Source organism: Dryobates pubescens, chromosome 35 (assembly GCF_014839835.1).
Source record: "Dryobates pubescens isolate bDryPub1 chromosome 35, bDryPub1.pri, whole genome shotgun sequence".
Taxonomy (NCBI): Eukaryota; Metazoa; Chordata; class Aves; order Piciformes; family Picidae; genus Dryobates; species Dryobates pubescens.
The window spans coordinates 6,368,460-6,395,486 of NC_071646.1; the positions used below are offsets into that span (position 1 = coordinate 6,368,460).

The 27,027-nt window shown below is 64.7% G+C and overlaps 1 protein-coding gene across 2 annotated transcripts in view; it reads left to right on the forward strand.

Annotated features, from left to right (window-relative positions):
• AHCYL1 (adenosylhomocysteinase like 1) overlaps positions 1-27,027 on the forward strand; it is a 54,683-nt gene that overhangs the window by 13,342 nt on the left and 14,314 nt on the right. For both annotated transcript variants that reach the window (XM_054176554.1, XM_054176555.1), the window contains exons 2-10: positions 12,921-13,032; positions 14,294-14,437; positions 16,353-16,453; positions 17,649-17,751; positions 18,698-18,792; positions 20,002-20,108; positions 21,812-21,928; positions 22,107-22,170; positions 26,354-26,442. In XM_054176554.1, coding sequence (XP_054032529.1) covers positions 12,921-13,032; positions 14,294-14,437; positions 16,353-16,453; positions 17,649-17,751; positions 18,698-18,792; positions 20,002-20,108; positions 21,812-21,928; positions 22,107-22,170; positions 26,354-26,442 — 932 coding nt within the window. The remainder of the gene's footprint in view (positions 1-12,920; positions 13,033-14,293; positions 14,438-16,352; positions 16,454-17,648; positions 17,752-18,697; positions 18,793-20,001; positions 20,109-21,811; positions 21,929-22,106; positions 22,171-26,353; positions 26,443-27,027) is intronic.

The window sequence follows — 27,027 nt, forward strand, 5'->3', positions numbered from 1 at the left end:
GGAATGAAGGGAGCTGCAGGGTGGCTTTGGCAGCTGCTTTGGGGCAGAGGGAGGGCCTGGAGGGCATCCTAACCCCCAGTGCTGCTGGGAGCAGTGGTGCTGAGGGAAGAGGGGCAGGAGCTGCTCCAGCCAGCAGCCCCCAGGCAGGCAGCAGAGGCTGAGGAGCTGAGGCTGAGTCCCCAGCCCTGGAGGGGCTGCAGAGCCCTGGGGCGGTGGTGCTGAGGGCAATGGGGTGGTGCCGAGGGCAATGGGGTGGTGCCGAGGGCAATGGGGTGGTGCTGAGGGCCTGGGGTGGTGCTGAGGGCAATGGGGTGGTGCTGAGGGCCTGGGGTGGTGCTGAGGGCAATGGGGTGGTGCTGAGGGCCATGGGGTGGTGCTGCCCTGGCAGGGCTGGGTTGAGGCTTGGCCTCAGTGCCCTTAAAGACCTTTGGCTACCCCAGCAGCTCCATGGCTCCAGGCTGTGGCTCTGGGCTGCAGCTGTGCTGAGGTCTGGGGGGCAGCAGCTGTGTCCCTGTGCCTGCTGGGGGGCTGGGGGCAGCTCCCTGCCCTGTGCCTACTGGGGGGCTGGGGGGCAGCAGCTGTGTCCCTGTGCCAGCTGGGGGGGCTGGGGAGCCTGGCCTTGGCCTCCCTGACCTGAAGGCTCTTTTCCCAAGCCCAAACTGCTCTGGGATTCCATTTCTCTTCCCAGCCCTGGGCACAGCAAAGCAGGAGAGCAAGCCCAGGCTTCAGCTCCTGCTCAGCACTCAGAGCATTCACTCCCAGGATGGCCAAACAGCCCTGCTGGCCACCAGCTCCTGGGGCTGGAGGGAGGCCAAACCCTCCCTGCCAGCAGGGCTGACAGAGCCAAACCTCTTTGTTTGCAATGGGGCAGGAGGGAACAAAGCAAAAGAGCTGCTGGGGGTGGGGAGCTGAGAAGAGTGTTTGGAGAAGGGCTTGGGCAGGGCTGGGAGCCCCAGGCTGCACTGCCTGCCAGGGGCTGAGGGAGCCAAGGGCAACAGGGCTCAGCCCAAGGCTCCTGCTCCAGAGCAGGCCCAGCTTGGAGCTGAGCCTCTGCCCCCCACGGGGCAGAATGGGCCAGGGCTGGGGCTCCCTGCAGGCAGGGGGAAGGGAGGAGAGGCAGGAAAGGGCAGAAAGGTTGAACCTGACCCCCAGGTCACCTGGAAGGAGGAGCCCAAAGCATGGATTGCAGCCTGGCAAAGGCCTTCCCGGGCGGGCAAAGGCCTTCCCGGGCGGGCAAAGGCCTTCCCAGCCGGGCAAAGGCCTTCCCGGGCGGGCAAAGGCCTTCCCAGCCTGGCAAAGGCCTTCCCGGGCGGGCAGAGCCCTTCCCAGCCTGGCAAAGCCCTTCCCAGCCAGGCAAAGGCCTTCCCGGGCGGGCAAAGGCCTTCCCAGCCAGGCAAAGGCCTTCCCGGCCGGGCAAAGGCCTTCCCGGGCGGGCAAAGGCCTTCCCAGCCAGGCAAAGGCCTTCCCAGCCTGGCAAAGGCCTTCCCGGGCGGGCAAAGGCCTTCCCGGGCGGGCAAAGGCCTTCCCGGGCGGGCAAAGGCCTTCCCGGCCAGGCAAAGGCCTTCCCGGGCGGGCAAAGCCCTTCCCGGGCGGGCAAAGGCCTTCCCGGCCGGGCAAAGGCCTTCCCGGGCGGGCAAAGCCCTTCCCGGGCGGGCAAAGCCCTTCCCAGCCTGGCAAAGCCCTTCCCAGCCTGGCAAAGCCCTTCCCGGCCGGGCAAAGCCCTTCCCAGCCGAGCAAAGCCCTTCCCGGGCGGGCAAAGCCCTTCCCGGCCAGGCAAAGCCCTTCCCAGCCTGGCAAAGCCCTTCCCAGCCTGGCAAAGCCCTTCCCGGCCGGGCAAAGCCCTTCCCAGCCTGGCAAAGGCCTTCCCGGGCGGGCAAAGGCCTTCCCGGGCGGGCAAAGCCCTTTCCAGCCGGGCAAAGCCCTTCCCGGCCGGGCAAAGGCCTTCCCGGGCGGGCAAAGGCCTTCCCGGGCAGGCAAAGGCCTTCCCAGCCGGGCAAAGGCCTTCCCGGCCAGGCAAAGCCCTTCCCGGCCTGGCAAAGCCCTTCCCGGCCTGGCAAAGGCCTTCCCAGCCAGGCAAAGCCCTTCCCAGCCGGGCAGACCCCTCAGCTACCTCTTCCCCAGGCTGCCAAACCTCACTCCCCACAGAAAGCTGGCAGGAGACATTCTCCACAGCCTGCAGACCAAGCAGGCTCCCCCAGCCCCCAGCCTGGCTCCTGGGCTCACTGTGCCCCTGGGCTGGGCACTGGGGAGGCCACAGCTCGAATCCTGGGCTGAGTCTTGGGCTCCTCACTCCAGGAGGGGCTGGAGCAGGGCCAGAGAAGGGCAACAGAGCTGGGGAGAGGGCTGGGGAGGAGCAGCTGAGGGAGCTGGGGGGGTTGAGGCTGGAGCAGAGGAGGCTGAGGGAGACCTCATTGCTCTCTGCAGGAGGCTGGAGCCAGCTGGGGCTTGGTCTCTGCTCCCAAGGAACAAGTGGCAGGGGGAGAGGGAACAGAATCATAGAACCAACCAGGTTGGGAAAGACCTCAGAGCTCAGCAAGTCCAAGCTGTCCCCCAGCACCTCCTGCCAACCAAACCATGGCTCCAAGGGCCACCTCCTATCCCCTCATTGCCTCAGGCTGCCCCAGGGGAGGCTCAGGTTGGCCATGAGGAACAATTTCTGCCCCTTGAGGCTTGCCCAGGCCTGGCCCAGGCTGCCCAGGGGCAGTGGTGCAGTCCCCAGCCCTGGAGGGCTTGCAGAGCCCTGGGGCTGTGGTGCTGAGGGCCCTGGGGTGGTGCTGCCCTGGGGCAGGGCTGGGTTGAGACCTTGGCCTCCAGGACCTGAAAGGTCTCTTCCAAGGGACCAAAACCCTCTCTGTGTGAGCTGCTGGAGGGGGCTCCAGCTCCAAGCCACCCCCAGAGCCCAGCAGGCACCCCAGGCATTTCTGGGGCTGCTAACCAAGGCTCTTGGGCAGCTCCTCTCTGGCAGCCTGGAGGCTGCTGCCCAGGGCAGAGCCCTGCCAGCCCCTGTGCCAGCTCCCTGGCTGCTCCCTGCCTTCCTCCTGGCAGGGCTGAAGTGCCTGGCAGAGGCTTTGCTGCTCTCCAGGTGAGCTCTGCCCTGAGCCTGGGGTGACTGAGCTTTGTGGCCAGCTCCGTGGGGGTGGAAGAGGAGGAGGCTGGAGGGGTTCAGGGGGTTCACTGCTTCCTCCTTGTGGGATCTGCCATCTGCTGGCCGTGAGCAGCCCTGAGGTGGCACCTGGTGATCTTTGACACCTTGGTGTGGCACCCAGTGGCCTTGGAACACCCTGAGGTGGCACCTGGTGATCTTTGACACCTTGGTGTGGCACCCAGTGGCCTTGAACAGCCCTGAGGTGGCACTTGGTGGCCTTGGCACAGCTCCTCCTTCTCCTCCTCCTCCTTCTCCTCCTCCTCCTTCTCCTCCTCCTCCTTCTCCTCCTCCTCCTTCTCCTCCTCCTCCTTCTCCTCCTCCTCCTTCTCCTCCTCCTCCTTCTCCTCCTCCTCCTTCTCCTCCTCCTCCTTCTCCTCCTCCTCCTTCTCCTCCTCCTCCTTCTCCTCCTCCTCCTTCTCCTCCTCCTCCTCCTTCTCCTCCTCCTCCTTCTCCTCCTCCTCCTTCTCCTCCTCCTCCTTCTCCTCCTCCTCCTCCTCCTCTTCCTCCTTCTCCTCCTCCTCCTCCTCCTCCTTCTCCTTCTCCTTCTCCTCCTCCTCCTTCTTCTCCATCTCCTCCTCCTACTCCTCCTACTCCTTCTCCCTCTCCTCCTCCTCCTCCTTCTCCTCCTCCTCCTCCTTCTCCTCCTCCTCCTCCTCCTCCTTCTTCTCCTCCTCCTCCTTCTTCTCCTCCTCCTCCTCCTCCTCCTTCTCCTCCTCCTCCTCCTTCTCCTCCTCCTCCTCCTTCTCCTCCTCCTCCTCCTTCTCCTCCTCCTCCTCCTCCTTCTCCTCCTCCTCCTCCTCCGCTTTCTTCTCCTCTTCCTCCTCTTTCTTCTCCTCCTCCTCCTCTTTCTTCTCCTCCTCCTCCTCTTTCTTCTCCTCCTCCTCCTCTTTCTTCTCCTCCTCCTCCTCTTTCTTCTCCTCCTCCTCCTCTTTCTTCTCCTCCTCCTCCTCTTTCTTCTCCTCCTCCTCCTCTTTCTTCTCCTCCTCATTCTCTTTCTTCTCCTCCTCATTCTCCTCCTTCTCCTCCTCATTCTCCTCCTTCTCCTCCTCATTCTCCTCCTTCTCCTCCTCATTCTCCTCCTCCTCATTCTCCTCCTCCTCCTTCCCCCCCCTGCTGCACTGCTGTGCCCAGGGCCGCCCTCAGGGCTGTGCAGCATCCTCTGCAGAGCTGTGCTGGAGCTGGGGAGGGCTTTGCAATGAAAGTGAGAGGGGATGTGCCTGGATCATCTGTGCCTGAGCTCAATCCAGCTGGACTGAAAGTCCTCTGAAGCTCAGAGGCAAGGGAGTGGGGAGAGGGGGTGGAGAACTTCTGTGATGCAGTGAGCTCAGAAAGCTGCTCTCTAGGCTGGCAGCTGGGCAGGAGCAGAGCTGGGAGCACCTGGAGTGGCCTTGGCCAGGCTGCAGAGCTGTGGAGAGCAGACCCTCAGGAAGCTCACCCAGGGCAGGGTCCAGCTGCAGGGCTGCAGCTTGTGCTGCTCCCCTGGGGTCAGGACTGGGCCCAGCCTTGCTCAGCATCTTCATCACTGGCCTGGAGGAAGGCAGAGTGGAGCCTCAGGCACTTTGCTGATGATCCAAAGTGGGAGCTGTGGCTGACCCCCCCAGGCTGTGCTGCCAGCCAGGGAGAGCTGAAGAGGCTGAGAGCTGGGAGAGGAAGCTCAGGAAGCTGAGCCCAGGGCAAGGGCAGGGAACTGCCCCTGGGCAGCAACAACCTCCTGCAGCAGCACAGCTAAGGGGGGAGCTGCTGGAGAGCAGCTCCAAGGAGCAGCAGCTGGGAGTGCTGGGGGCCAGCAAGGTCCCCAGGAGCCAGCAAGGAGCCCTCATGGCCAAGGAGCTGCAGGGGGTCCTGGGGGGCATGGAGAAGAGTGTGGCCAGCAGGGCAGGGGAGGCTCTGCTGCCCCTCTGCTCTGCCCCAGCCAGGCCACAGCTGCAGCCCTGGGGCCAGCTCTGGGCTCCCCAGCTCAGGAGGGACAGAGAAGTGCTGCAGAGAGCCCAGGGGAGGCTGGGAAGCTGCTGAGGGGCCTGGAGCAGCTCTGGCAGGAGCTGAGAGCCCTGGGGCTGAGAGCCTGCAGCAGAGCAGCCCCAGAGGGCAGCTGAGCAATGCTCAGCAAGAGCTAAAGGAGCTGTGGGGGGCAAGAGGCTGGGGCCAGGCTCTGCTGAGTGGTGCCCAGGGCCAGGCCAAGGGGCAAGGGGCACAGAGTGGCAGGCAGGAGGTTGGAGCTGAGCAGGAGGAGAAAGTTGTTTGGGGTGAGGCTGCTGGAGCCTGGAGCAGGCTGCCCAGAGAGGTTGTGGAGTCTGCTGGGGTGGAGAGCTTCCAACCCCCCCTGGGCACTGTGCCCCTGGGCAAGCTGCTGGGGGAGCCCTGCTGGGGCAGGGGTTGGGCAGGATGAGCTCCAGAGCTCCCTTTCCACCTGCAGCCCCCTGGGGCTCTGTGAGGATGGCACAGCCAGCAGAGCCAAGCTGCCAGGCCCTGGGGTTGGGGGCAGTGCAGCCCTGGAGGCCTTTTTGTCCTTCCTGTGTGGTAATCATTAACCAAAGGAGGCTGAGCCCTGCTGGGGGCAGCAGAGCTGCTGGGTTGGCACTGCCCAGCCCTGTGCCCAGGCAGGGGCTGGTGCCATGCAGTGCAGGGAGAGGCTGCTTGGAGCTGCTTGGTTCACTTCAGGGTGGGTTTGGGAGTCACAGAGAGTTCAGCCTGGAGAACAAGAGGCTGAGGGGAGCTTGAGGAGGGCAGATTGGGACTGCAGATGAGGAAGAAACTGTTGGCAGCGAGGCTGGGGAGAGCATGGCACAGGCTGCCCAGGGAGGCTGTGGCTGTCCCCTGCCTGGAGGTGTTCAGGACCAGGCTGGATGAGGCCCTGAGCAAGCTGTGCTGGGGGGAGGTGTCCCTGCCCAGGGCAGGGGGCTGGAGCTGGCTGAGCTCTGATCTCCTTTCCAACCCTGCAGCTCCCTGGGAGGAGGTTGGAGCCTGCTGGGGGTTGGTCTTTTCTCCCCAGGAACAAGGGACAGGACAGGAGGAAATGGCCTCAGGTTGCTCCAGGGGAGGTTCAGTTTGGCCATGAGGAACAATTTCTGCCCCTTGAGGCTTGCCCAGGCCTGGCCCAGGCTGCCCAGGGGCAGTGGTGGAGCCCCCAGCCCTGGAGGGGCTTCAGAGCTGTGCTGCTCAGGGACAGGATTTAGTGGCAGGCTTGGGCTCTGCTCCCAAGGAGCAAGCAACAGAAGGGGAAATGGCTTCAAGCTGCCCCAGGGGAGGTTCAGCTTGGCCTTGAGGAACAATTTCTGCCCCTTGAGGCTTGTCCAGGCCTGGCACAGGCTGCCCAGGGGCAGTGGTGCAGCCTCCAGCCCTGGAGGGGTTTCAGAGCCCTGGAGCTGTGGTGCTGAGGGCCCTGGGGTGGTGGTGCCCTGGGGCAGGGCTGGCTTGAGGCTTGGCCTCCATGACCTGGAAGCTCTTTTCTCCCCCTCAGTGATTCCTTCACTCTCAGGTGGTTGCTGTTTGCTTTTGCTGCTCTCTGGGGACCCTGCTGGGACCCTCCTGGGACCCTCTCGGGGCCGCGGGGCTGTGTCCCCAGGGACAAGATTCCTGCAGCCCCTGCCCTGGCCAGGCCCAGTGCCTGGAGGAGTGGTTGGAGCTGGCAGCAGGCTGCTTCCCACTGCTTGGGAAGAGTGGGATCTGGGTGGGAAGGGGCTCAGGAGCTCTGGGTTCTGCAAGGGGAGAAAATGTTCTGCAGGCTTGGCAGCAGCAGCTGGCAGTGGGTGGCAGCCCCTGGGGACAGCCACAGAGCTGCCAGGGCTGGGAGGGAGCTCAAGGCTCAGCCAGCTCCAACCCCCTGCCATGGGCAGGGACTCCTCACACCACAGCAGGTTGCCCTCCTGGCAAGAGCCTGCAGGGGTTAACCACCTAAAGCCCTGCCCCAGGAGGGGCTGGAGAAGAGCTGTGAGACATTCAGAGGTGGAGGAGGGGAGACCCCAGGGCTGTGTTCACAGCAGCTCTGCACTTGGGAGGTGGTCAACGAGTCCCAGAGTGCAGCAGTGGCTCAGCTCTGCCTGGCTGATGTGAGGCTTGGGCTGGAAACCTTCAGAGCAAGGCACAGGAGTTGTGCTGCCCCTGGCTGGAGGGCAGGAAGCTCTCAGAGGGGCAGGGAAGGGAGCTCCAGGCTCAGGCAGCTCCAAGCCCCTGCCATGGGCAGGGACACCTCACACCACAGCAGGTTGCTCACAGCCACCTCCAGCCTGGCTGCAAACACCTCCAGGCAGGAGGCTTCCACCACCTCCCTGGGCAGCCTGTGCCAGGCTCTCACCACCCTCCTGGCCAACAACTTCTTCCTCACAGCCAATCTCCAGCTCCCCACTTCTAGTTCTGCTCCATCCCCCCCAGTCCTATCCCTCCCTGACCCCCTCCAAAGGCCCTCCCCAGCTTTCCTGCAGCCCCCTGCAGCTCCTGGAAGGCCACAAGGAGGTCTCCTGGGAGCCTTCTCCTCTGCAGCCTGCACAACCCCAACTCTCTCAGGCTGTCTGCAGAGCAGAGCAGCTCCAGCCCTCTGCTCCTCCTCGTGGGGCTGGGGGCTGGCTTGGTTCTGCAGGCCTGGCAGGGGGGGGCTGTGTGGAGGGCTCCAGGGGCAGAAGCTGCTGGCACTGCTGGGGGATAATTTTAGCCAGGGCAGATTTGGCTAAGCTGTGGAGTTCAGCTGAGCTGTGGTAAAGCCCTGCTGGGATTACTGAGGGGAGCTCAGCTCTGGCTGGGTGATGCTCTGGGGATTGTTCCTTTCCCTTGGCATTCAATTTTCTGCGCCCCCCCCCCCCCCCCCCCCCCCAAACCAGTTAGAATCACAGAAGGGGTTGGGAACCACAAAGGTCATCTGGGCCAACCCCTCTGCAGTCAGCAGGGACACCTCCCCCCAGCCCAGCTTGCTCAAGGCCTCATCCAGCCTGGTCCTGAGCACCTCCAGGCAGGGCACAGCCACAGCCTCCCTGGGCAGCCTGTGCCAGAGTCTCCCCAGCCTCACTCTCCACAATCTCTTCCTCCTCTCCACTCTCAGTCTCCCATCTCCCAGCTCAAAGCCATTGTTCCTCCTCCTGTCCCTCCCAGCCCTTGGCCCAAGTCCCTCCCCAGCTCTCCTGGAGCCCTTCAGCTCCTGCAAGGCTGCTCTGAGCTCTCCCTGGAGCCTTCTCCAGGCTGCACAGCCCCAGCTCTCCCAACCTGTACCCATAGCAGAGGTTCTGCAGCCTCTGCTCATCTCTGTGGCCTCCTCTGGAGCCTCTCCAGCAGCTCCAGGTCCTCCTTGTCCAAAGTCCCTCTCTTGGAGCCTTCTTCTCTCCAGGCTGCACAGCCCCAACTCTCTCAGCCTGGCCCCACAGGAGAGGTTCTCCAACCTCTGATCACCTTGGTGGCCTCCTCTGGAGCCTCTCCAGCAGGTTCTTGTCCTTCTGGTGCTGAGGACAGACAGAGAGGTTGTGGAGTGTCCTCTGGAGCCTTTTGCCTGGTGGCTGTGGGGCAGGCTGTGGATGTGCTCTGCCTGGACTGCAGCAAGGCCTTGGCCACCATCCCCCACAGCCAAGCCCTGGCCAAGCTGTCAGCCCCTGGCTGGGGCAGCAGCTCTCTGAGCTGGGTCAGGAACTGGCTGGAGGCTGAGCCCAGAGAGTGGTGGTGAATGGTGCCACAGCCAGCTGGCAGCCAGGCACCAGTGGGGTGCCCCAGGGAGCAGTGCTGGGCCCCAGCCTGATCAATATCTTCATTGATGATCTGGAGGAGGGGATGGAGTCCAGCAGCAGGGAATGTGCAGAGGACACCAAGCTGGGGGCAGGAGCTGAGCTGTCAGAGGCCAGGAGAGCTCTGCAGAGGCACCTGGACAGGCTGGGCAGAGGGGCAGAGGCCAAGGGCAGGAGATTGAACACAGCCAAGTGCCAGGGGCTGCACTTTGGCCACAGCAACCCCAGGCAGGGCCACAGGCTGGGGGCAGAGTGGTTGAGAGCAGCCAGGCAGAGAGGGACCTGGGGGGAGTGGTGGAGAGCAGCTGAACAGGAGGCAGCAGTGTGCCCAGGGGGCCAAGAAAGCCAAGGGCAGCCTGGCCTGCAGCAGGCAGAGTGTGGCCAGCAGCAGCAGGGAGCTCATCCTGCCCTGTGCTCAGCACTGCTGAGGCCACAGCTGGAGTCCTGTGGCCAGCTCTGGGCTCCTCAGGTCAGGAAAGAGGTTGAGCTGCTGGAAGGTGTCCAGAGAAGGGCAACAAAGCTGGGGAGGGGTCTGGGGCACAGCCCTGGGAGGAGAGGCTGAGGGAGCTGGGGTTGCTTAGCCTGCAGGAGAGGAGGCTCAGGAGAGACCTTCTTGCTCTCTGCAACTGCCTGCAGGGAGGTTGGAGCCAGGTGGGGGTTGGGCTCTTCTCCCAGGCACCCAGCAGCAGAACAAGAGGACACAGTCTCAAGCTGTGCCAGGGGAGGGTTAGGCTGGAGGTGAGGAAGAAATTCTTCCCAGCCAGAGAGATTGGCCCTGGGGCTGTGCTGCCCAGGGAGGTGGTGGAGTCCCCATCCCTGGAGGGGTTCAGGAGGGGCTTGGATGTGGCCCTTGGAGCCAGGGTTGAGCCATGAGCTCTGTGGGGACAGCTTGGCCTGGATGATCTTTGAGGTCTCTTCCCACCTTGGTGATTCTGATACTGGGATACTTCCCAGCCCCCCCTGGTGTGTTGCTGTGTGCCCTGCCCTGTGTGGCCCTGCTCTGGCTGTGGGGTTGCTCTGGATGCTCTCTGGAGGTCCCTCCCAGCCCCTGCCATGCTGTGGTTCTGTGACTCCAGAGCAGGACACATCCCTGGAGCTGCCTCTGCTGCAGTGTGAGGCTGTGCCTGGGGCTGCCTGCCCTGCCCCAGCCCTCAGGGGGCTGCTGCTGCCCAGCAGCTCTCAGCTGGGGGGCTGTGGGGCTGGCTGGAGCTGGGGGCTGCAGCACCCCTCTGTGCCCAGCCTCTCCTTCCCAGCACAGCCCACACTTTGCTCCACCAGCCCACCCAGGCAGCTTGTTCCACTGCAGGGCCATCTCCTGGCCTGGGCTCCTGAGCCCTGGGTGCTGTAAGGCAGCACAGGCTCCCACCTGCACCCTGGGCTGGAGCTGCTGGCCTGGGTTAGCTGCTTTTGACCTCCTGCCTTCAACTCTTTCCTGGAAGCCCTTTCCCTGAGGTGGGGAAATTGCTCAGGCAGCACTCCAAGCTGTTCCAGTGCCAGCAGCTCCTTTGTGAGCCTTCTTCCCACCCTCTGAGCAGCTGCCAGAGGAAGAGCTGGGTGCAAAGGGTGGAAATCATCTCCTGAGCTTGCTGAGCTTCCCCTCCCACCTCTGGAAGCATCCAGGAGCCAGAGGCCAGCCTGAAGGTGGCACAAACCCTTCTCAGGGTGTCTAGGGACACCAAGCAAGAGAGAATCCCAGAGCCCAGTGAGGTGGGAAGGGAGCTCTGGAGCTCACCCAGCCCAGCACCCTGCCCCAGCAGGGCTCCCCCAGCAGAGCTCCCCCAGCCCCTGCCCCAGCAGGGCTCCCCCAGCAGCTTGCCCAGGGGCACAGTGCCCAGGGGGGGTTGGAAGCTCTCCACCCCAGCAGACTCCACAACCTCTCTGGGCAGCCTGCTCCAGGCTCCAGCAGCCTCACCCCAAACAACTTTCTCCTCCTGCTCAGTTCCAACCTCCTGGCTGCCACTCTGTGCCCCTTGCCCCTTGCCCCGGCCCTGGGCAGCACTCAGCAGAGCCTGGCCCCAGCCTCTTGCCCCCCACAGCTCCTTTAGCTCTTGCTGAGCATTGCTCAGCTGCCCTCTGGGGCTGCTCTGCTGCAGGCTCTCAGCCCCAGGGCTCTCAGCTCCTGCCAGAGCTGCTCCAGGCCCCTCAGCAGCTTCCCAGCCTCCCCTGGGCTCTCTGCAGCACTTCTCTGTCCCTCCTGAGCTGGGGAGCCCAGAGCTGGCCCCAGGGCTGCAGCTGTGGCCTGGCTGGGGCAGAGCAGAGGGGCAGCAGAGCCTCCCCTGCCCTGCTGGCCACACTCTTCTCCATGCCCCCCAGGACCCCCTGCAGCTCCTTGGCCATGAGGGCTCCTTGCTGGCTCCTGGGGACCTTGCTGGCCCCCAGCACTCCCAGCTGCTGCTCCTTGGAGCTGCTCTCCAGCAGCTCCCCCCTCAGCTGTGCTGCTGCAGGAGGTTGTTGCTGCCCAGGGGCAGTTCCCTGCCCTTGCCCTGGGCTCAGCTTCCTGAGCTTCCTCTCCCAGCTCTCAGCCTCTTCAGCTCTCCCTGGCTGGCAGCACAGCCTGGGGGGGGTCAGCCACAGCTCCCACTTTGGATCATCAGCAAAGTGCCTGAGGCTCCACTCTGCCTTCCTCCAGGCCAGTGATGAAGATGCTGAGCAAGGCTGGGCCCAGTCCTGACCCCAGGGGAGCAGCGCAAGCTGCAGCCCTGCAGCTGGACCCTGCCCCACTGGGCACAGCCCTCTGGGCCCTGTCCTGCAGCCAGTTCTCAGCTCACCTCACTGCTGGGTGAGACCTTGAACAAATTCCATCAATATCATTGCTTGGGTGGGAAGCTCCAGCTCCTGCCAGCTCCAGCTCCTGCCAGCTCTGGTTCCTGGCAGCCTCAGTTGCCTGCCTGGGGGCTGCTGGCTGGAGCAGCTCCCTCTTCCCTCAGCACCACTGCTCCCAGCAGCACTGGGGGTTAGGATGCCCTCCAGTCCCTCCCTCTGCACCAAAGCAGCTGCCAAAGCCACCCTGCAGCTCCCTTCATTCCTTGCCATTCCTTTTCAGGTCACTCCACCTCTGGAGTCTGGGCTCCTCAGTTTAAGAAGGACATTGAGGCTCTTGAACATGTCCTGAGCAGGGCAATGAGGCTGGGGAGGGCTCTGGGGCACAGCCCTGGGAGGAGAGGCTGAGGGAGCTGGGGTTGCTTAGCCTGCAGGAGAGGAGGCTCAGGGGAGATCTTCTTGCTCTCTGCAAGAAGAGCAAGAAGATCTGGGGCACAAGGCTGGGGGTTGCTTAGCCTGGAGGAGCTGAACAGGAGCCAGCAGTGTGCCCAGGGGGCCAAGAAGGCCAAGGGCAGCCTGGCCTGCAGCAGGCAGAGTGTGGCCAGCAGCAGCAGGGAGCTCATCCTGCCCTGTGCTCAGCACTGCTGAGGCCACAGCTGGAGTCCTGTGGCCAGCTCTGGGCTCCTCAGGTCAGGAAAGAGGTTGAGCTGCTGGAAGGTGTCCAGAGAAGGGCAACAAAGCTGGGGAGGGGTCTGGGGCACAGCCCTGGGAGGAGAGGCTGAGGGAGCTGGGGTTGCTTAGCCTGCAGGAGAGGAGGCTCAGGGGAGACCTTCTTGCTCTCTGCAACTCCCTGCAGGGAGGTTGGAGCCAGGTGGAGGTTGGGCTCTTCTGCCAGGCACCCAGCAGCAGAACAAGAGGACACAGTCTCAAGCTGTGCCAGGGGAGGGTTAGGCTGGAGGGGAGGAAGAAATTCTTCCCAGCCAGAGAGATTGGCCCTGGGGATGTGCTGCCCAGGGAGGTGGTGGAGTCCCCATCCCTGGAGGGGTTCCAGAGGGGCTTGGATGTGGCCCTTGGAGCCATGGTTGGGTTGATCAGGTGGTGCTGGGGGCTGGGTTGGACTCAGGGATCTCGAAGGTCTGTTCCAGCCTGGTTGATTCTCCTCCATTCTAAGTGGATTTGGCAACACCTGGAGATGCAAACCTCCCCCCACCGAACTTGGAGCCTCTCCAGCACCTCCTCTCTGGCTCCCTGAGGCTCCTCCAAGCCATGAGGAGCCCCTTGTGACTCAGGGCTTGTCTTCCTTTGCCCCCCCTCAGCAAATCCAGTTTGCAGATGACATGCAGGAGTTCACCAAGTTCCCCACCAAGACCGGGCGCCGCTCCCTGTCCCGCTCCATCTCCCAGTCCTCCACCGACAGCTACAGCTCTGGTAGGTGCCAGCCTCACCCTGGGGGAGGGGGCTGCAGGCTGCTGGGTGGGGGTTGGGCCTGGAGGGATCCATGCTGGCAGTTCCTGAAGCTCAGGAGCCTGACCAGCAGTTGATAACCTCCCCCTGAGCTGGTTTAGGGAGCGAGAGTGCAGAAGGACGTTGCCTGCCCTCAGGAGGATTGGAGGGGAGAGAGAGAGCAGCAGCACAGGGAGGGGATCCTGCCCCTCTGCTCTGCTCAGCCCCCACCTGCAGCACTGCCTCCAGCACAAGGAGGACCTGGAGAGGCTCCAGAGGAGGCCACAGAGATGCTCAGAGGGCAGGAGCTCATCCCCTCCAGGGACAAGGCACCCTGAGGGGGCACCTGGCAGCCCTCAGCATGGCCTAGGAGCTCAGCAAGGCCAAGGGCAAGGTCCTGCAGCTGGGGCAGGGCAATCCCCAGCACAGATCCAGGCTGGGGGAGGAGTGGCTGAGAGCAGCCCTGAGGAGAAGGCCTTGGGGCTGTCAGGTGGTGCCAAAGTCCCCAGGAGCCAGCAGTGGTCCCTGGCAGCCCAGAGCCAGCTGAGAGCTGAGCTGCAGGCAGGGCAGGGAGAGAGCAGCACAGGGAGGGGATTCTGCCCCTCTGCTCTACTCAGCCCCCACCTGCAGCACTGCCTCCAGCTCTAGGGGTCCCCAGCACAAGGAGGGCCTGGAGCTGCTGGGGAGGCTCCAGAGGGGGCCACAGAGATGAGCAGAGGCTGCAGAACCTCTGCTGGGACAGGCTGGGAGAGTTGGGGCTGTGCAGCCTGGAGAGGAGAAGGCTCCAGGGAGAGCTCAGAGCAGCCTTGCAGGAGCTGAAGGGCTCCAGGAGAGCTGGGGAGGGACTTGGGCCAAGGGCTGGGAGGGACAGGAGGAGGAACAATGGCTTTGAGCTGGGAGAGGGGAGACTGAGAGTGGAGAGGAGGAAGAGATTGTGGAGAGTGAGGCTGGGGAGACTCTGGCACAGGCTGCCCAGGGAGGCTGTGGTGGCTCCAAGCCTGGGGGTGCTCAGAGCCAGGCTGGATGAGGCCCTGAGCAAGCTGTGCTGGGGGGAGGTGTCCCTGGGCATGGCAGGGGGGTTGGGAGCTGGATGCTCTTCCAGGTCCCTTCCCACCCAACCCCCTCCTGGGCCTCCATGGATCTCTGCCTGCCTGAACGCCGGGAAGCCAAACCGGGCTGAAACCTGCGCCGGGGGTAGGAGATCTCCGAGCTCTTGAGGCCTGATGTGTTTCTCTCCTGCCTCCAGCTGCCTCCTACACAGACAGCTCTGATGATGAGGTGTCCCCTCGTGAGAAGCAGCAAACCAACTCCAAGGGCAGCAGCAACTTCTGTGTGAAGAACATCAAGCAGGCAGAGTTTGGGCGCCGGGAGATCGAGATCGCCGAGCAAGGTAAAAGCAGAGCCCTGGGGGAGTGGGGGGTGGGAGTCCAGGGGGGGCCTTGTGGCTGGCTGCAGGAGCTGAGCCATGCCATCCCCTGCCTGGAATCACAGAATCATAGAATCAATCAGGTTGGAAAAGACCACAGATCTCAGCAAGTCCAAGCTGTCCCCCAGCACCTCCTGACAACCCAACCATGGCTCCAAGGGCCACATCCAAGCCCCTCCTGAACACCTCCAGGGATGGGGACTCCACCATGGAGCAGATCACCCCCAGGGTGATCTGCTCCATGCCCTTGCCTGGCACTGAGGTCAGGCAGCCAGGCCTGGAGCTCCCTGGCTCCTCCTTCCAGCCCTTCTGGTGGATGGGCATCAGGTTGGGCAGCTTCCAGGCATCTGGGACCTCTCCAGTGAGCCAGGGCTGGTGGTAAATGATGGAGAATGGCTTGGCCAGGGCTGGTGGTAAATGATGGAGAGTGGCTTGGCAGCTGACCTGCCAGCTCTGGATCCCATTTTCCCCCCCCAAAACCTGGGAGATTAGGTGGGGAGGAGCCAGCCATGGCAGCAGATGGTTTGGCAGCAGAGCTCCCACAGGGTTTAATGTCCTGGTGGCTCTGGCTGGAGAGGCCCTGCGCTGGCTGGAGAGGCCCTGCGCTGGCTGGAGAGGCCCTGCGCTGGCTGGAGAGGCTCTGCTCTGGCTGGAGAGGCTCTGCTCTGGCTGGAGAGGCTCTGCTCTGGCTGGAGAGGCCCTGCTCTGGCTGGAGAGGCCCTGCTCTGGCTGGAGAGGCCCTGCTCTGGCTGGAGAGGCCCTGCTCTGGCTGGAGAGGCCCTGCTCTGGCTGGAGAGGCCCTGCTCTGGCTGGAGAGGCTCTGCTCTGGCTGGAGAGGCCCTGCTCTGGCTGGAGAGGCTCTGCTCTGGCTGGAGAGGCCCTGCTCTGGCTGGAGAGGCCCTGCTCTGGCTGGAGAGGCCCTGCTCTGGCTGGAGAGGCCCTGCTCTGGCTGGAGAGGCTCTGCTCTGGCTGGAGAGGCCCTGCGCTGGCTGGAGAGGCCCTGCTCTGGCTGGAGAGGCCCTGCTCTGGCTGGAGAGGCCCTGCTCTGGCTGGAGAGGCCCTGCGCTGGCTGGAGAGGCCCTGCGCTGGCTGGAGAGGCCCTGCGCTGGCTGGAGAGGCCCTGCTCTGGCTGGAGAGGCCCTGCTCTGGCTGGAGAGGCCCTGCTCTGGCTGGAGAGGCTCTGCTCTGGCTGGAGAGGCTCTGCTCTGGCTGGAGAGGCCCTGCGCTGGCTGGAGAGGCCCTGCTCTGGCTGGAGGTGTCCTGCTCTGGCTGGAGGTGTCCTGCTCTGGCTGGAGGTGTCCTGCTCTGGCTGGAGGTGTCCTGCGCTGGCTGGAGGTGTCCTGCGCTGGCTGGAGAGGCCCTGCTCTGGCTGGAGAGGCCCTGCTCTGGCTGGAGAGGCTCTGCTCTGGCTGGAGAGGCTCTGCTCTGGCTGGAGGTGTCCCTGCTGCCTGCAGGGCTGTTGGCCATGATGACCTTTGAGGCTCCCTTCCACCCCAATGCAATCTGTGACTCTCTGGCCCCTGTTGCTGGCTGCCCAGAGAGGCTGTGGAACTTCCTTCCCTGGAGCCATTCAAGCCCCTTCTGGCCACATTCCTCTGTGGCCTTCTCTAGGTGACCCTGCTCTGGCAGAGGGGTTGGACTGGATGAGCTTTGAGGTTCCCTTCCAGCTCCCTAACCTTCTGTGGTTCTGTTTTGGGCCCATTTTGGCCTTCACTGCTGGGGGTGAAGGAGGTTTCTCCCTCTGGCTGTGTAATGACTGCAGCAGAACCTGGGGGTGGGAGGGGGCTGGATTTAGCCTGGGGGAGCCTGAGAGGAGAGCAGGTCTGGCAGCTCCCTGGCCCACCCCTGAGCCTCTCTCTTGCTTTTTTTCCTTTTGCAGACATGTCTGCCCTGATTTCACTCAGGAAAAGAGCTCAAGGGGAGAAGCCTTTGGCTGGAGCCAGGATCGTGGGCTGCACACACATCACAGCCCAGACAGCGGTGAGTGGCTGCCAGCTGGGCTGCCAGGGCTGGCAGCAGCAGCTTCTCCCTCAGGGGGGAAAGCCCCTGCAGCTTCCCAGCCCCAGGAGGCAACCCCAGAGCAGGCAACAGCTTCACTCTTTGGAAAGCACCTGGGGGAAGGTTCTGCTGCCTGCTCCTCCCCCAGGGCAGCACTGGCTTGGCTGGAGCTGATCTCTGATAGCTTCGTGGAACCAACCAGGTTGGAAGAGGCCTCAGAGCTCAGCAAGTCCAAGCTGTCCCCCAGCACCTCCTGACAGCTAAACCCTGGCTCCAAGGGCCACATCCAAGCCCCTCTGGAACACTTCCAGGGATGGGGACTCCACCACCTCCCTGGGCAGCACATCCCCAGGGCCAATCTCTCTGGCTGGGAAGAATTTCTTCCTCCCCTCCAGCCTAACCCTCCCCTGGCACAGCTTGAGACTGTGTCCTCTTGTTCTGCTGCTGGGTGCCTGGGAGAAGAGCCCAACCTCCCCCTGGCTCCAACCTCCCTGCAGGGAGTTGCAGAGAGCAAGAAGGTCTCCCCTGAGCCTCCTCTCCTGCAGGCTAAGCAACCCCAGCTCCCTCAGCCTCTCCTCCCAGGGCTGTGCCCCAGACCCCTCCCCAGCTTTGTTGCCCTTCTCTGGACACCTTCCAGCAGCTCAACCTCTTTCCTGACCTGAGGAGCCCAGAGCTGGCCACAGGACTCCAGCTGTGGCCTCAGCAGTGCTGAGCACAGGGCAGGATGAGCTCCCTGCTGCTGCTGGCCACACTCTGCCTGCTGCAGGCCAGGCTGCCCTTGGCCTTCTTGGCCCCCTGGGCACACTGCTGCCTCCTGTTCAGCCTACCATCAACCAGCACCCCCAGGTCCCTCTCTGCCTGGCTGCTCTCAGCCACTCTGCCCCCAGCCTGTGGCCCTGCCTGGGGTTGCTGTGGCCAAGGTGCAGCCCCTGGCACTTGGCTGTGTTCACTGCCATCCTGTTGGCCTCTGCCCAGCCTGTCCAGGTGCCTCTGGAGAGCCTTTCTGCCCTATTCCTGGCTGCCTGTGGCAGCAAAGCTGCACCCAGAGCCCTGAGCTGTGTGCCTGGGGCCCTGATCTGTGTGCCTGGGGGCCCTGAGCCCTGTGCCTGGGGCCCTGGGGTGCTGTGCCAGGCGGGAGGGCAGCCCCAGGGCAGCTGCTGAGGGCTGTGTCCCGCAGGTGCTGATCGAGACGCTGTGCGCGCTGGGCGCCCAGTGCCGCTGGGCCGCCTGCAACATCTACTCCACCCAGAACGAGGTGGCAGCTGCCCTGGCAGAAGCTGGTGAGTGCAGCTCAGCCTGCCCCCTACCCACCCCGGCCCCCCCAGCCCCCTCCTGCCTCCCCAGCCCCCTCCTGCCTCCCAGGCAGCTGCTCTCAGGGGTGGTTCGGAGGTCCCGCAGGGAGGAGGAGGGGAGGAGGTCTGAGCCTGCTGCGGGCTGGGGTCTGGTCCCTGCCTGGCTGCTCAGCCCCCCCTGGCTGCTCAGCCCCCCCTGGCTGCTCACCCCCCCGGCTCCTCACCCCCCCCCAGCTGCTCAGCCCCCCCTGGCTGCTCAGCCCCCCCTGGCTGCTCAGCGCCCTCCTGGCTGCTCAGCCCCCCCTGGCTGCTCAGCCCCCCCTGGCTGCTCAGCCCCCCCTGGCTGCTCAGCGCCCCCCTGGCTCCTCAGCCCCCCCTGGCTCCTCAGCCCCCCCTGGCTGCTCAGCCCCCCCTGGCTCCTCAGCCCCCCCTGGCTCCTCAGCCCCTCCTGGCTGTGGCTCTCCAGAGCTGGCCAAGGGGAGAGAGCTCCAGGGGAGGGAGCTCCAGGGGAGGGAGCTCCAGGGGAGGGAGCTCCAGGGCAGAGAGAGCTCTGCCAACCCCAGCAGGCCTCAGGGGCACAGAGTCCTTGTGCCTGGAAGGAAGCTTTTGGAGTCCAAGCCTTGACCCAGCCCTGCCAGGGCACCCCCAAACCTTGGCCCTCAGCCTCTCAGCTCCAGGGCTTGGAACCCCCCCCCAGGGATGGGGCCTGCACCCCTGCCCCCTGGGCCAGGCCCTGAGAGGCCTTTTGGGGGGGCAGAAGTTGTTCCTCTTGGCCGAGCTGAACCTGCGCTGGGGCAGCCTGAGGCCAGCTCTTGGCCTGTCCCTTGTTGCCTGGGAGCCCCAGCTGGCTGCAGCCTCCTCCCAGGGGGCTGTGGGGAGGCAGGAGGCCTCCCCTGATGGCAGGGGTGATGGCAGGGGTGCTGCTCTCTTGCAGGGGTTGCTGTGTTTGCCTGGAAGGGGGAGTCAGAGGATGACTTCTGGTGGTGCATCGACCGCTGCGTCAGCATGGACGGCTGGCAGGCCAACATGGTGAGCAGCCTTCCTCCTCCTCCTCCTCCTCCACGCAGGAGTGAGGCTGCTCCCCGCCCTGCCCTCCCTGGGGGTGTCCCCCAGGAGCCCACCAGGACTGCCTGGGTCCCTCCTGGCTTTGCAAAGGCTGCTGAGCCCCCCATGACAGGGCTGGTCCTGGAGAAGGGAGCTGGAGCTGGGCTCAGGGCGGCTGGGGGAGGTTGCAGGAGCTGCACAGCCTGAGCTGGGGCAGCCCAGGGGCAGCCCAGAGGCAGGGGGACAGCCCAGAGGCAGCCCAGGGGCATGGGGACAGCCCAGAGGCAGCCCAGAGGCAGGGGGACAGCCCAGAGGCAGCCCAGGGGCATGGGGACAGCCCAGAGGCAGCCCAGGGGCAGGGGGACAGCCCAGAGGCAGGGGGACAGCCCAGAGGCAGCCCAGAGGCAGGGGGACAGCCCCCAGGCATGGGGACAGTCCAGAGGCAGGGGGACAGCCCAGAGGCAGCCCAGGGGCATGGGGACAGCCCAGAGGCAGCCCAGGGGCATGGGGACAGCCCAGAGGCAGCCCAGAGGCAGGGGGACAGCCCCCAGGCATGGGGACAGCCCAGAGGCAGCCCAGAGGCAGGGGGACAGCCCCCAGGCAGGGGGACAGCCCCCAGGCCTGGGGACATCTCCTGCCAGAGCTGCCAAAGAGCCAGGAGGCCACAGCCTTCCTTCCCCACTGGGAGCAGCCCTGGGGGAGCTCCTCTCTCAGCACAGGTCCCAGCCACCCTCTCCCAAGGGTGGGGGAGGTCTCCCTGCAGGAGCCCTTTCCCTTGCTGGCAGCAGAGGATGTCTCTCAGTGCCCAGCTGGTGCCTGGTGGTGTGACAGCTTGTGGCAGGGGGGCTGGGGACAGCTGCCCCCCGCAGCTCCTCCTGCGCTCTCAGGCCCTGGGGGCCTCTGTGGTTACTGCTGCTGCCTGTGGTCCCCTCTGCAGGCCACAGAGCAGATGCAGCAGGGGCAGAAGAGCCTTTGTCAGGATCCCCCAGCCCCATGCAGGGGGGGGAAGGAATCCTCTGGGCTGTGGAGAAGCCCTCAAGCTGCTGGCACCAAGGGGACCCCAGGGGAGCCCCCTGCCCCCCGCCGGCCTCTGCCGCCGGTGCCCGCAGGTGCCCTCAGGCTCTTCTGGCCCCAGCCTCTGCCCACTGAGAGCTTTTCCTGGCTGCTCCATGCTCTCCCTCGCCTCTCCTGTAGATCCTGGATGATGGTGGGGACCTGACCCACTGGGTCTACAAGAAGTACCCCAGCGTGTTCAAGAAGATCCGAGGCATCGTGGAGGAGAGCGTCACCGGCGTGCACAGGTGGCAGCTGGGGCAGGGCTGCCCTGCAGGAGCTCCTGGGGGGGCTGCTCTCTGCTCTCCCCTGCCCCTGAACCCTCCCTTGGGGGGATCACACAGCCATAGAATCAACCAGGCTGGAAAAGACCTCACCAGGTCCAAGCTGTCCCCCAGCACCTCCTGACAGCTCCAAGGGCCACGTCCGAGCCCCTCCTGAGCAGCTGCAGGGATGGGGACTCCACCACCTCCCTGGGCAGCACAGCCCCAGGGCCAATCTCTCTGGCTGGGAAGCCCCAGCTAGGGGCTGAGCTGTTGGAGGGCAGCTCTAGGGGAAAAGGACCAGAAGGTGGCCAGAAGGATGCCCAGGAGCCAGCAGGGTGGCCCTGTGGCCAAGAAGGCCAAGGGCATCCTGGGGGGGATTGGAAAGGCTGTGATGAGGAGGTTGAGAGAGGTTCTCCTGCCCCTCTGCTCTGCCCTGCTGAGGCTGCATCTGGAATATTGTGGCCAGTCCTGGGCCCCTCAGCTCAAGAAGGACCTCAGGGAACTGCTGGAGAGAGTCCAGCCCAGAGGCACAGAGCTGCTGCAGGCAGTGGAACATCTCCCTGTGAGCACAGCTGAGGCAGCTGGGGCTGGGATCAGAGCAGCCTGAGGGCTGCCCTCAGTGCTGGGGATAAAGCTGTGCAGGGCTGGAGCCAGGCTCTGCTCAGGGATGGCCAAGGGCAGCACAAGGGGCACTGGGGGCAAGCTGGAGCAGAGCAGCTGCCAGGGGAGCAGGAGGGAAAACTTTGTCCTTGTGAGGGTGACAGAGCCTGGAGCAGGCTACCCAGGGAGGCTGTGGAGTCTCCTCCTTTGGGGACATCCAAACCCCACCTGGAAGTGTTCTGTGTGCCTGTAATGGGTTGGGGCAGACCCCCTCCCTTGCCCTGCCCTGGGTGCCCCTGGGCTGAGAGCCCTGGGGCTGTTCAGTCTGGAGAGGAGAAGGCTGAGAGGGATCTGATCAATGGCTATCAACAGCTGAGGGCTGGGGGGCAAGGGGAGGAGGCCAAGCTCTTCATGGTGGTGCACAGCAATGAGCCAAGGACCAAGGGATGCAAACCTGAGCAGAGAAGGTTCCACCTCACCAGGAGGAGAAAGTTCTTTGGTGTGAGGCTGCTGGAGGCCTGGAGCAGGCTGCCCAGAGAGGCTGTGGAGTCTCCTTCTGTGGGGACATCCAAACCCCACCTGGAAGTGTTCCTGGGTGCCCTGCCCTGGGTGCTCCTGCCCTGGCAGGGGCTTGCACTGGCTGACCTCCAGAGGTCCCTTCCAGCCCCTAACACTCTGTGGCTCTGGAGGGTTTGTGAGGTGTGTGAAGCTTTGGGGGTGGAGGGCTCAGAATGCAGAGCCACAGCCTCCCAGTGCTGACCTACAGCTGAAGGGCAGGGACCAGATGCATCTCAGTGCTGCCCAGGGCCAGGGCAAGGGGCAAGGGGCACAGAGTGGCAGGCAGGAGGTTGGAGCTGAGCAGGAGGAGAAAGTTGTTTGGGGTGAGGCTGCTGGAGCCTGGAGCAGGCTGCCCAGAGAGGTTGTGGAGTCTGCTGGGGTGGAGAGCTTCCAACCCCCACCTGGATGTGTTCCTGGGCACCCTGCCCTGGGTGCTGCTGCCCTGGCAGGGGTGGGGGTTGGATTTGGGCTGGCTGAGCTCCAGAGGCCCCTCCCAAGCCCTGGCCCTCTGTGGTGTCTTCCCCCAGGCTGTACCAGCTGTCCAAGGCCGGCAAGCTCTGCGTGCCAGCCATGAACGTCAACGACTCCGTCACCAAGCAGAAGTTCGACAACCTCTACTGCTGCCGGGAGTCCATCCTGGATGGGTGAGTCCAGCCCTGCTCCTCACCCCCTCCCCCACCCCCACGCTGCTGCCAGGCCCTGGCCCCAGCTCCTGCTGGGCAGGGGCCCCCTGGCTGCTTGGGGGGGGGAGGGCAGGGGCTGGCCCCCTGGCAGCGGCGGGCGCTTGACTAATCCCAACGCAGGTCTCCCTCTGTCCCCCAGCCTGAAGAGGACCACGGATGTGATGTTTGGAGGGAAGCAGGTGGTGGTTTGTGGTTATGGGGAGGTGAGTTTCACAAGCAGCAGCTGCTGGAGCTCTGAGGCAGCCTCTCCCCTTCCCTCCCTGCCCCCCAGCCCTGCCCTGCCCTGCCCCCAGCATCCTGCTGCTTCCCTCTGCACGGCCTTGATGCAGGAGCAGATCAAACCTGGCCAGCAGGGCCCAGGAGGGCTGGAGAGCAAGCAGCACATGGCCCAGGAGGGCTGGAGAGCAAGCAGCACATAGCCCAGGCTGCCTGCAGCTTAGCTGAGCTGTGCCTAAGACCATGGCTGGGATGCTGCCCTGGCAGGCTGCAGAGCTGGGCCCAGGACAACCTCCTGAGGTTCAACTCAAAGCTCCAGCACCTGCCCCCAGCTCATCACAGCCCACAGCATTAAGGCCACAGTTGGGAGATGCAGATAGGATGTGAGGCAGAAGTTGTGCCCCAGGAGGGTGGTGAGAGACTGGCACAGGCTGCCCAGGACTTGCTGAGGAGGCCTCAGCCTTGCTGTGTGGTTGATGAAGACACTGAACAGCACAACTCCCAGCTCAGGACCATGCAGCACCTCCTGCCAAGCTCATGGACAGAGGCACTGAGGCTCCCTCAGCAGCTCTGCTGATGGCACCAAGCTGTGTGGTGCTGCTGAGAGCTGGAGGGAAGGATCCATCCAGAGGGACCTGGACAGGCTGGAGGGGAGGGATCCATCCAGAGGGACCTGGGCAGGCTGGAGGGGAGGGATCCATCCAGAGGGACCTGGATAGGCTGGAGGGAAGGGATCCATCCAGAGGGACCTGGATAGGCTGGAGGGAAGGGATGCATCCAGAGGGACCTGGATAGGCTGGAGGGAAGGGATCCATCCAGAGGGAGCTGGACAGGCTGGAGGGGAGGGATCCATCCAGAGGGACCTGGATAGGCTGGAGGGAAGGGATGCATCCAGAGGGACCTGGATAGGCTGGAGGGAAGGGATCCATCCAGAGGGAGCTGGACAGGCTGGAGGGGAGGGATCCATCCACAGAGACCTGGGCAGGCTGCAGAGCTGGGCCCAGGACAATCTCAGGAGGTTCAACAAGGCCAAGGACAAGGTCCCGCAGCTGGGGCAGGGCAATGCCAGGCACTGACCCAGGCTGGGCAGGGACTGGCTGCAGAGCAGCCCTGCAGAAAAGGCCTTGGGGGTGCTGGGGGAGGAGAAGCTCAGCAGGAGCCAGCAGGGAGCACTTGCAGCCCAGAGAGCCAAGCAGAGCCTGGGCTGCAGCAGCAGAAGTGTGGCCAGCAGGGCAGGGAGGGGATTCTGCCCCTCTGCTCCACTCTGCTGAGCCCACAGCTGCAGCTCTGGGGCCAGCTCTGGAGCCTCTGTGCCAGGAAGGCTCTGGAGGGGCTGGAAGGTGTCCAGAGCAGGGCCAGGAGGAGGAGCAGAGGGCTGGAGCTGCTCTGCCCTGCAGACAGCCTGAGGGAGTTGGGGTTGTGCAGGCTGCAGAGGAGAAGGCTCCCAGGAGACCTCATTGTGGCCTTCCAGGAGCTGCAGGGGGCTGCAGGAAAGCTGGGGAGGGACTTTGGAGGGGGTCAGGGAGGGACAGGGCTGGGGGGGATGGAGCAGAACTAGAAGTGGGGAGCTGGAGATTGGCTGTGAGGAAGAAGTTGTTGGCCAGGAGGGTGGTGAGAGCCTGGCACAGGCTGCCCAGGGAGGTGGTGGAAGCCTCCTGCCTGGAGTTGTTTGCAGCCAGGCTGGAGGTGGCTGTGAGCAACCTGCTGTGGTGTGAGGTGTCCCTGCCCATGGCAGGGGCTTGGGGCTGGCTGAGCCTTGAGCTCCCTTCCAGCCCTGCCAGCTCTGGGATTCTTCACTCCCCAAGGGGTTCTTCCATCTGCTGCTCCTGGCCTGGCCTCAGCAGCCAGCCCAGCTGGCAGCCAGCCTGTGGCACAGGAGGTGAGGAGGAGCAGCCTGCATCCCACTGGTGGTTAACCTTCTGGCAGAGGGGAGTCACATCCTGAACTTGTAAATGATCCTGCCCTGGGAGAGCAGGGAGCAGGGAGCTGAGGAGCTGGGAGCTGAGGAGCAGGGAGCTGAGGAGCAGGGAGCTGGGAGCTGAGGAGCAGGGAGCTGAGGAGCTGGGAGCTGAGGAGCTGGGAGCTGAGGAGCAGGGAGCTGGGAGCTGAGGAGCAGGGAGCTGAGGAGCTGGGAGCTGAGAGCTGGGATCTGAGGAGCTGGGAGCTGAGAGCTGGGATCTGAGGAGCTGGGAGCTGAGAGCTGGGAGCTGAGGAGCTGGGAGCTGAGGAGCTGGGAGCTGGGATCTGAGGAGCTGGGAGCTGAGAGCTGGGATCTGAGGAGCTGAGAGCTGGGATCTGAGGAGCTGGGAGCTGAGAGCTGGGAGCTGAGAGCTGGGAGCTGAGAGCCTGCCTCCATCTGTGTGCTGTCCGCGGGGGTGGTCCTCCTCCCGCGCAGCAGAAGGGCCTGGCAGGAGCTGCCAGAGCTCTTCCCAGCAAGCAGGAACAGCCTTCCCAGTTTAGGGAGACAGCAGTGGAGCCCAGCTCAGCTTGAGCAAGAGACTGGTCTGGCCCTCAGCCAGGCACTCTGAGCTGGAGCCAGGAGTTGTGCTGGGTGGTACTGCCCGGGGGCTGCCTCAGCACCAGGGAGTCCTTCACCCTTCCTGCTTGCACCCCCAGTCTGCCCTCCCTGCATGGGGGTTACACCCCCAGTCTGCCCTCCCTGCATGGGGGTTACACTCCCAGTCTGCCCTCCCTGGGGGTTTCACTCCCAGTCTGCCCTCCCTGGGGGTTTCACTCCCAGTCTGCCCTCCCTGCATGGGGGTTTCACCCCCAGTCTGCCCTCCCTGCATGGGGGTTTCACCCCCAGTCTGCCCTCCCTGCATGGGGGTTTCACCCCCAGTCTGCCCTCCCTGCATGGGGGTTTCACTCCCAGTCTGCCCTCCCTGGGGGTTTCACTCCCAGTCTGCCCTCCCTGCATGGGGGTTACACCCCCAGTCTGCCCTCCCTGGGGGTTTCACTCCCAGTTTGCCCTCCCTGGCTGTTCTGAGCAGAGCTGAGGTCAGGGCTGAGGTCAGAGCTGAGGACAGAGCTGAGGACAGAGCTGAGGTCAGGCACCTGGGCACTGCCATGCTCAGGGCTTGTGGCACCTGGGCACTGCCATGCTCAGGGGCTGTGGCACCTGGGCACTGCCATGCTCAGGGCTTGGGGCACCTGGGCACTGCCATGCTCAGGGCTGTGGCACCTGGGCACTGCCATGCTCAGGGCTTGGGGCACCTGGGCACTGCCATGCTCAGGGGCTGTGGCACCTGGGCACTGCCATGCTCAGGGCTTGTGGCACCTGGGCACTGCTATGCTCAGGGCTGTGGCACTTGGGCACTGCTATGCTCAGGGCTGTGGCACCTGGGCACTGCCATGCTCAGGGCTTGTGGCACCTGGGCACTGCCATGCTCAGGGCTTGGGGCACCTGGGCACTGCCATGCTCAGGGGCTGTGGTACTTGGGCTGTGCCATGCTCAGGGGCTGTGGCACTTGGGCACTGCCATGCTCAGGGCTTGGGGCACCTGGGCACTGCCATGCTCAGGGCTGTGGCACCTGGGCACTGCCATGCTCAGGGCTGTGGTACTTGGGCTGTGCCATGCTCAGGGGCTGTGGCACCTGGGCACTGCCATGCTCAGGGCTGTGGCACCTGGGCACTGCCATGCTCAGGGCTTGTGGCACCTGGGCACTGCCATGCTCAGGGCTGTGGCACCTGGGCACTGCCATGCTCAGGGCTTGGGGCACCTGGGCACTGCCATGCTCAGGGCTGTGGCACTTGGGCACTGCCATGCTCAGGGCTTGGGGCACCTGGGCACTGCCATGCTCAGGGCTTGTGGCACCTGGGCACTGCTATGCTCAGGGCTGTGGTACTTGGGCTGTGCCATGCTCAGGGCTGTGGCACCTGGGCACTGCCATGCTCAGGGCTGTGGTACCTGGGCACTGCCATGCTCAGGGGCTGTGGCACCTGGGCACTGCCATGCTCGGGGCTGTGGCACCTGGGCACTGCCATGCTCAGGGCTGTGGCACCTGGGCACTGCCATGCTCAGGGCTTGTGGCACCTGGGCACTGCCATGCTCAGGGGCTGTGGCACCTGGGCACTGCCATGCTCAGGGGCTGTGGCACTTGGGCTGTGCCATGCTCAGGGCTGTGGCACCTGGGCACTGCCAGCTTCTCAGTGCTGCCTTCCCCCTGGCAGGTTGGCAAAGGCTGCTGTGCTGCCCTGAAGGCCCTGGGAGCCATTGTCTATGTGACTGAGATCGACCCCATCTGTGCCCTCCAGGCCTGGTAGGAGCTTCCCTGCTGCTGCTCAGCTGCTCTTCAGCCTCCTCCTCCTCTTCCTCTCTTCCTCCTGGAGGCCCTGGCAGAGGATGGAGCAGGGCCAGGGGCTACTGGGGACAGGGCTACTGCTCCTTGCTGGGGGGGGCTGGGGGCTGGGGCTGAGGGCTGATGAGCTGGGGGATGATGAGCTGGGGCTGGGGGCTGATGAGCTAGGGCTGGGGTCTGGGCTGGGGCTGGGGACTGGGGCTGGGGCTGGGGGCTGGGCTGGGGGTTGGCTCTGGGGGCTGGGCTGGGGCTGGGGGCTGGGCTGGGGGTTGGGTCTGGGGGCTGGCTGTGGGGGCTGGGCTGGGGCTGGGGGCTGGGCTGGGGGTTGGGTCTGGGGGCTGGGCTGGGGCTGGGTCGGGTCTGGGGGCTGGGGCTGGGGCTGGGGGCTGGGCTGAGGGATGATGAGCTGGGGCTGGGGGCTGGCTCTGGGGCTGGGGGCTGGGGGCTGGGCTGGGGGCTGTCCCTGCCCCCCTCAGCCCGGCTGTCTCTGCCCAGCATGGATGGGGCTGGGCTGGCTCTGGGGGCTGGGCTGGGGGCTGGGCTGGC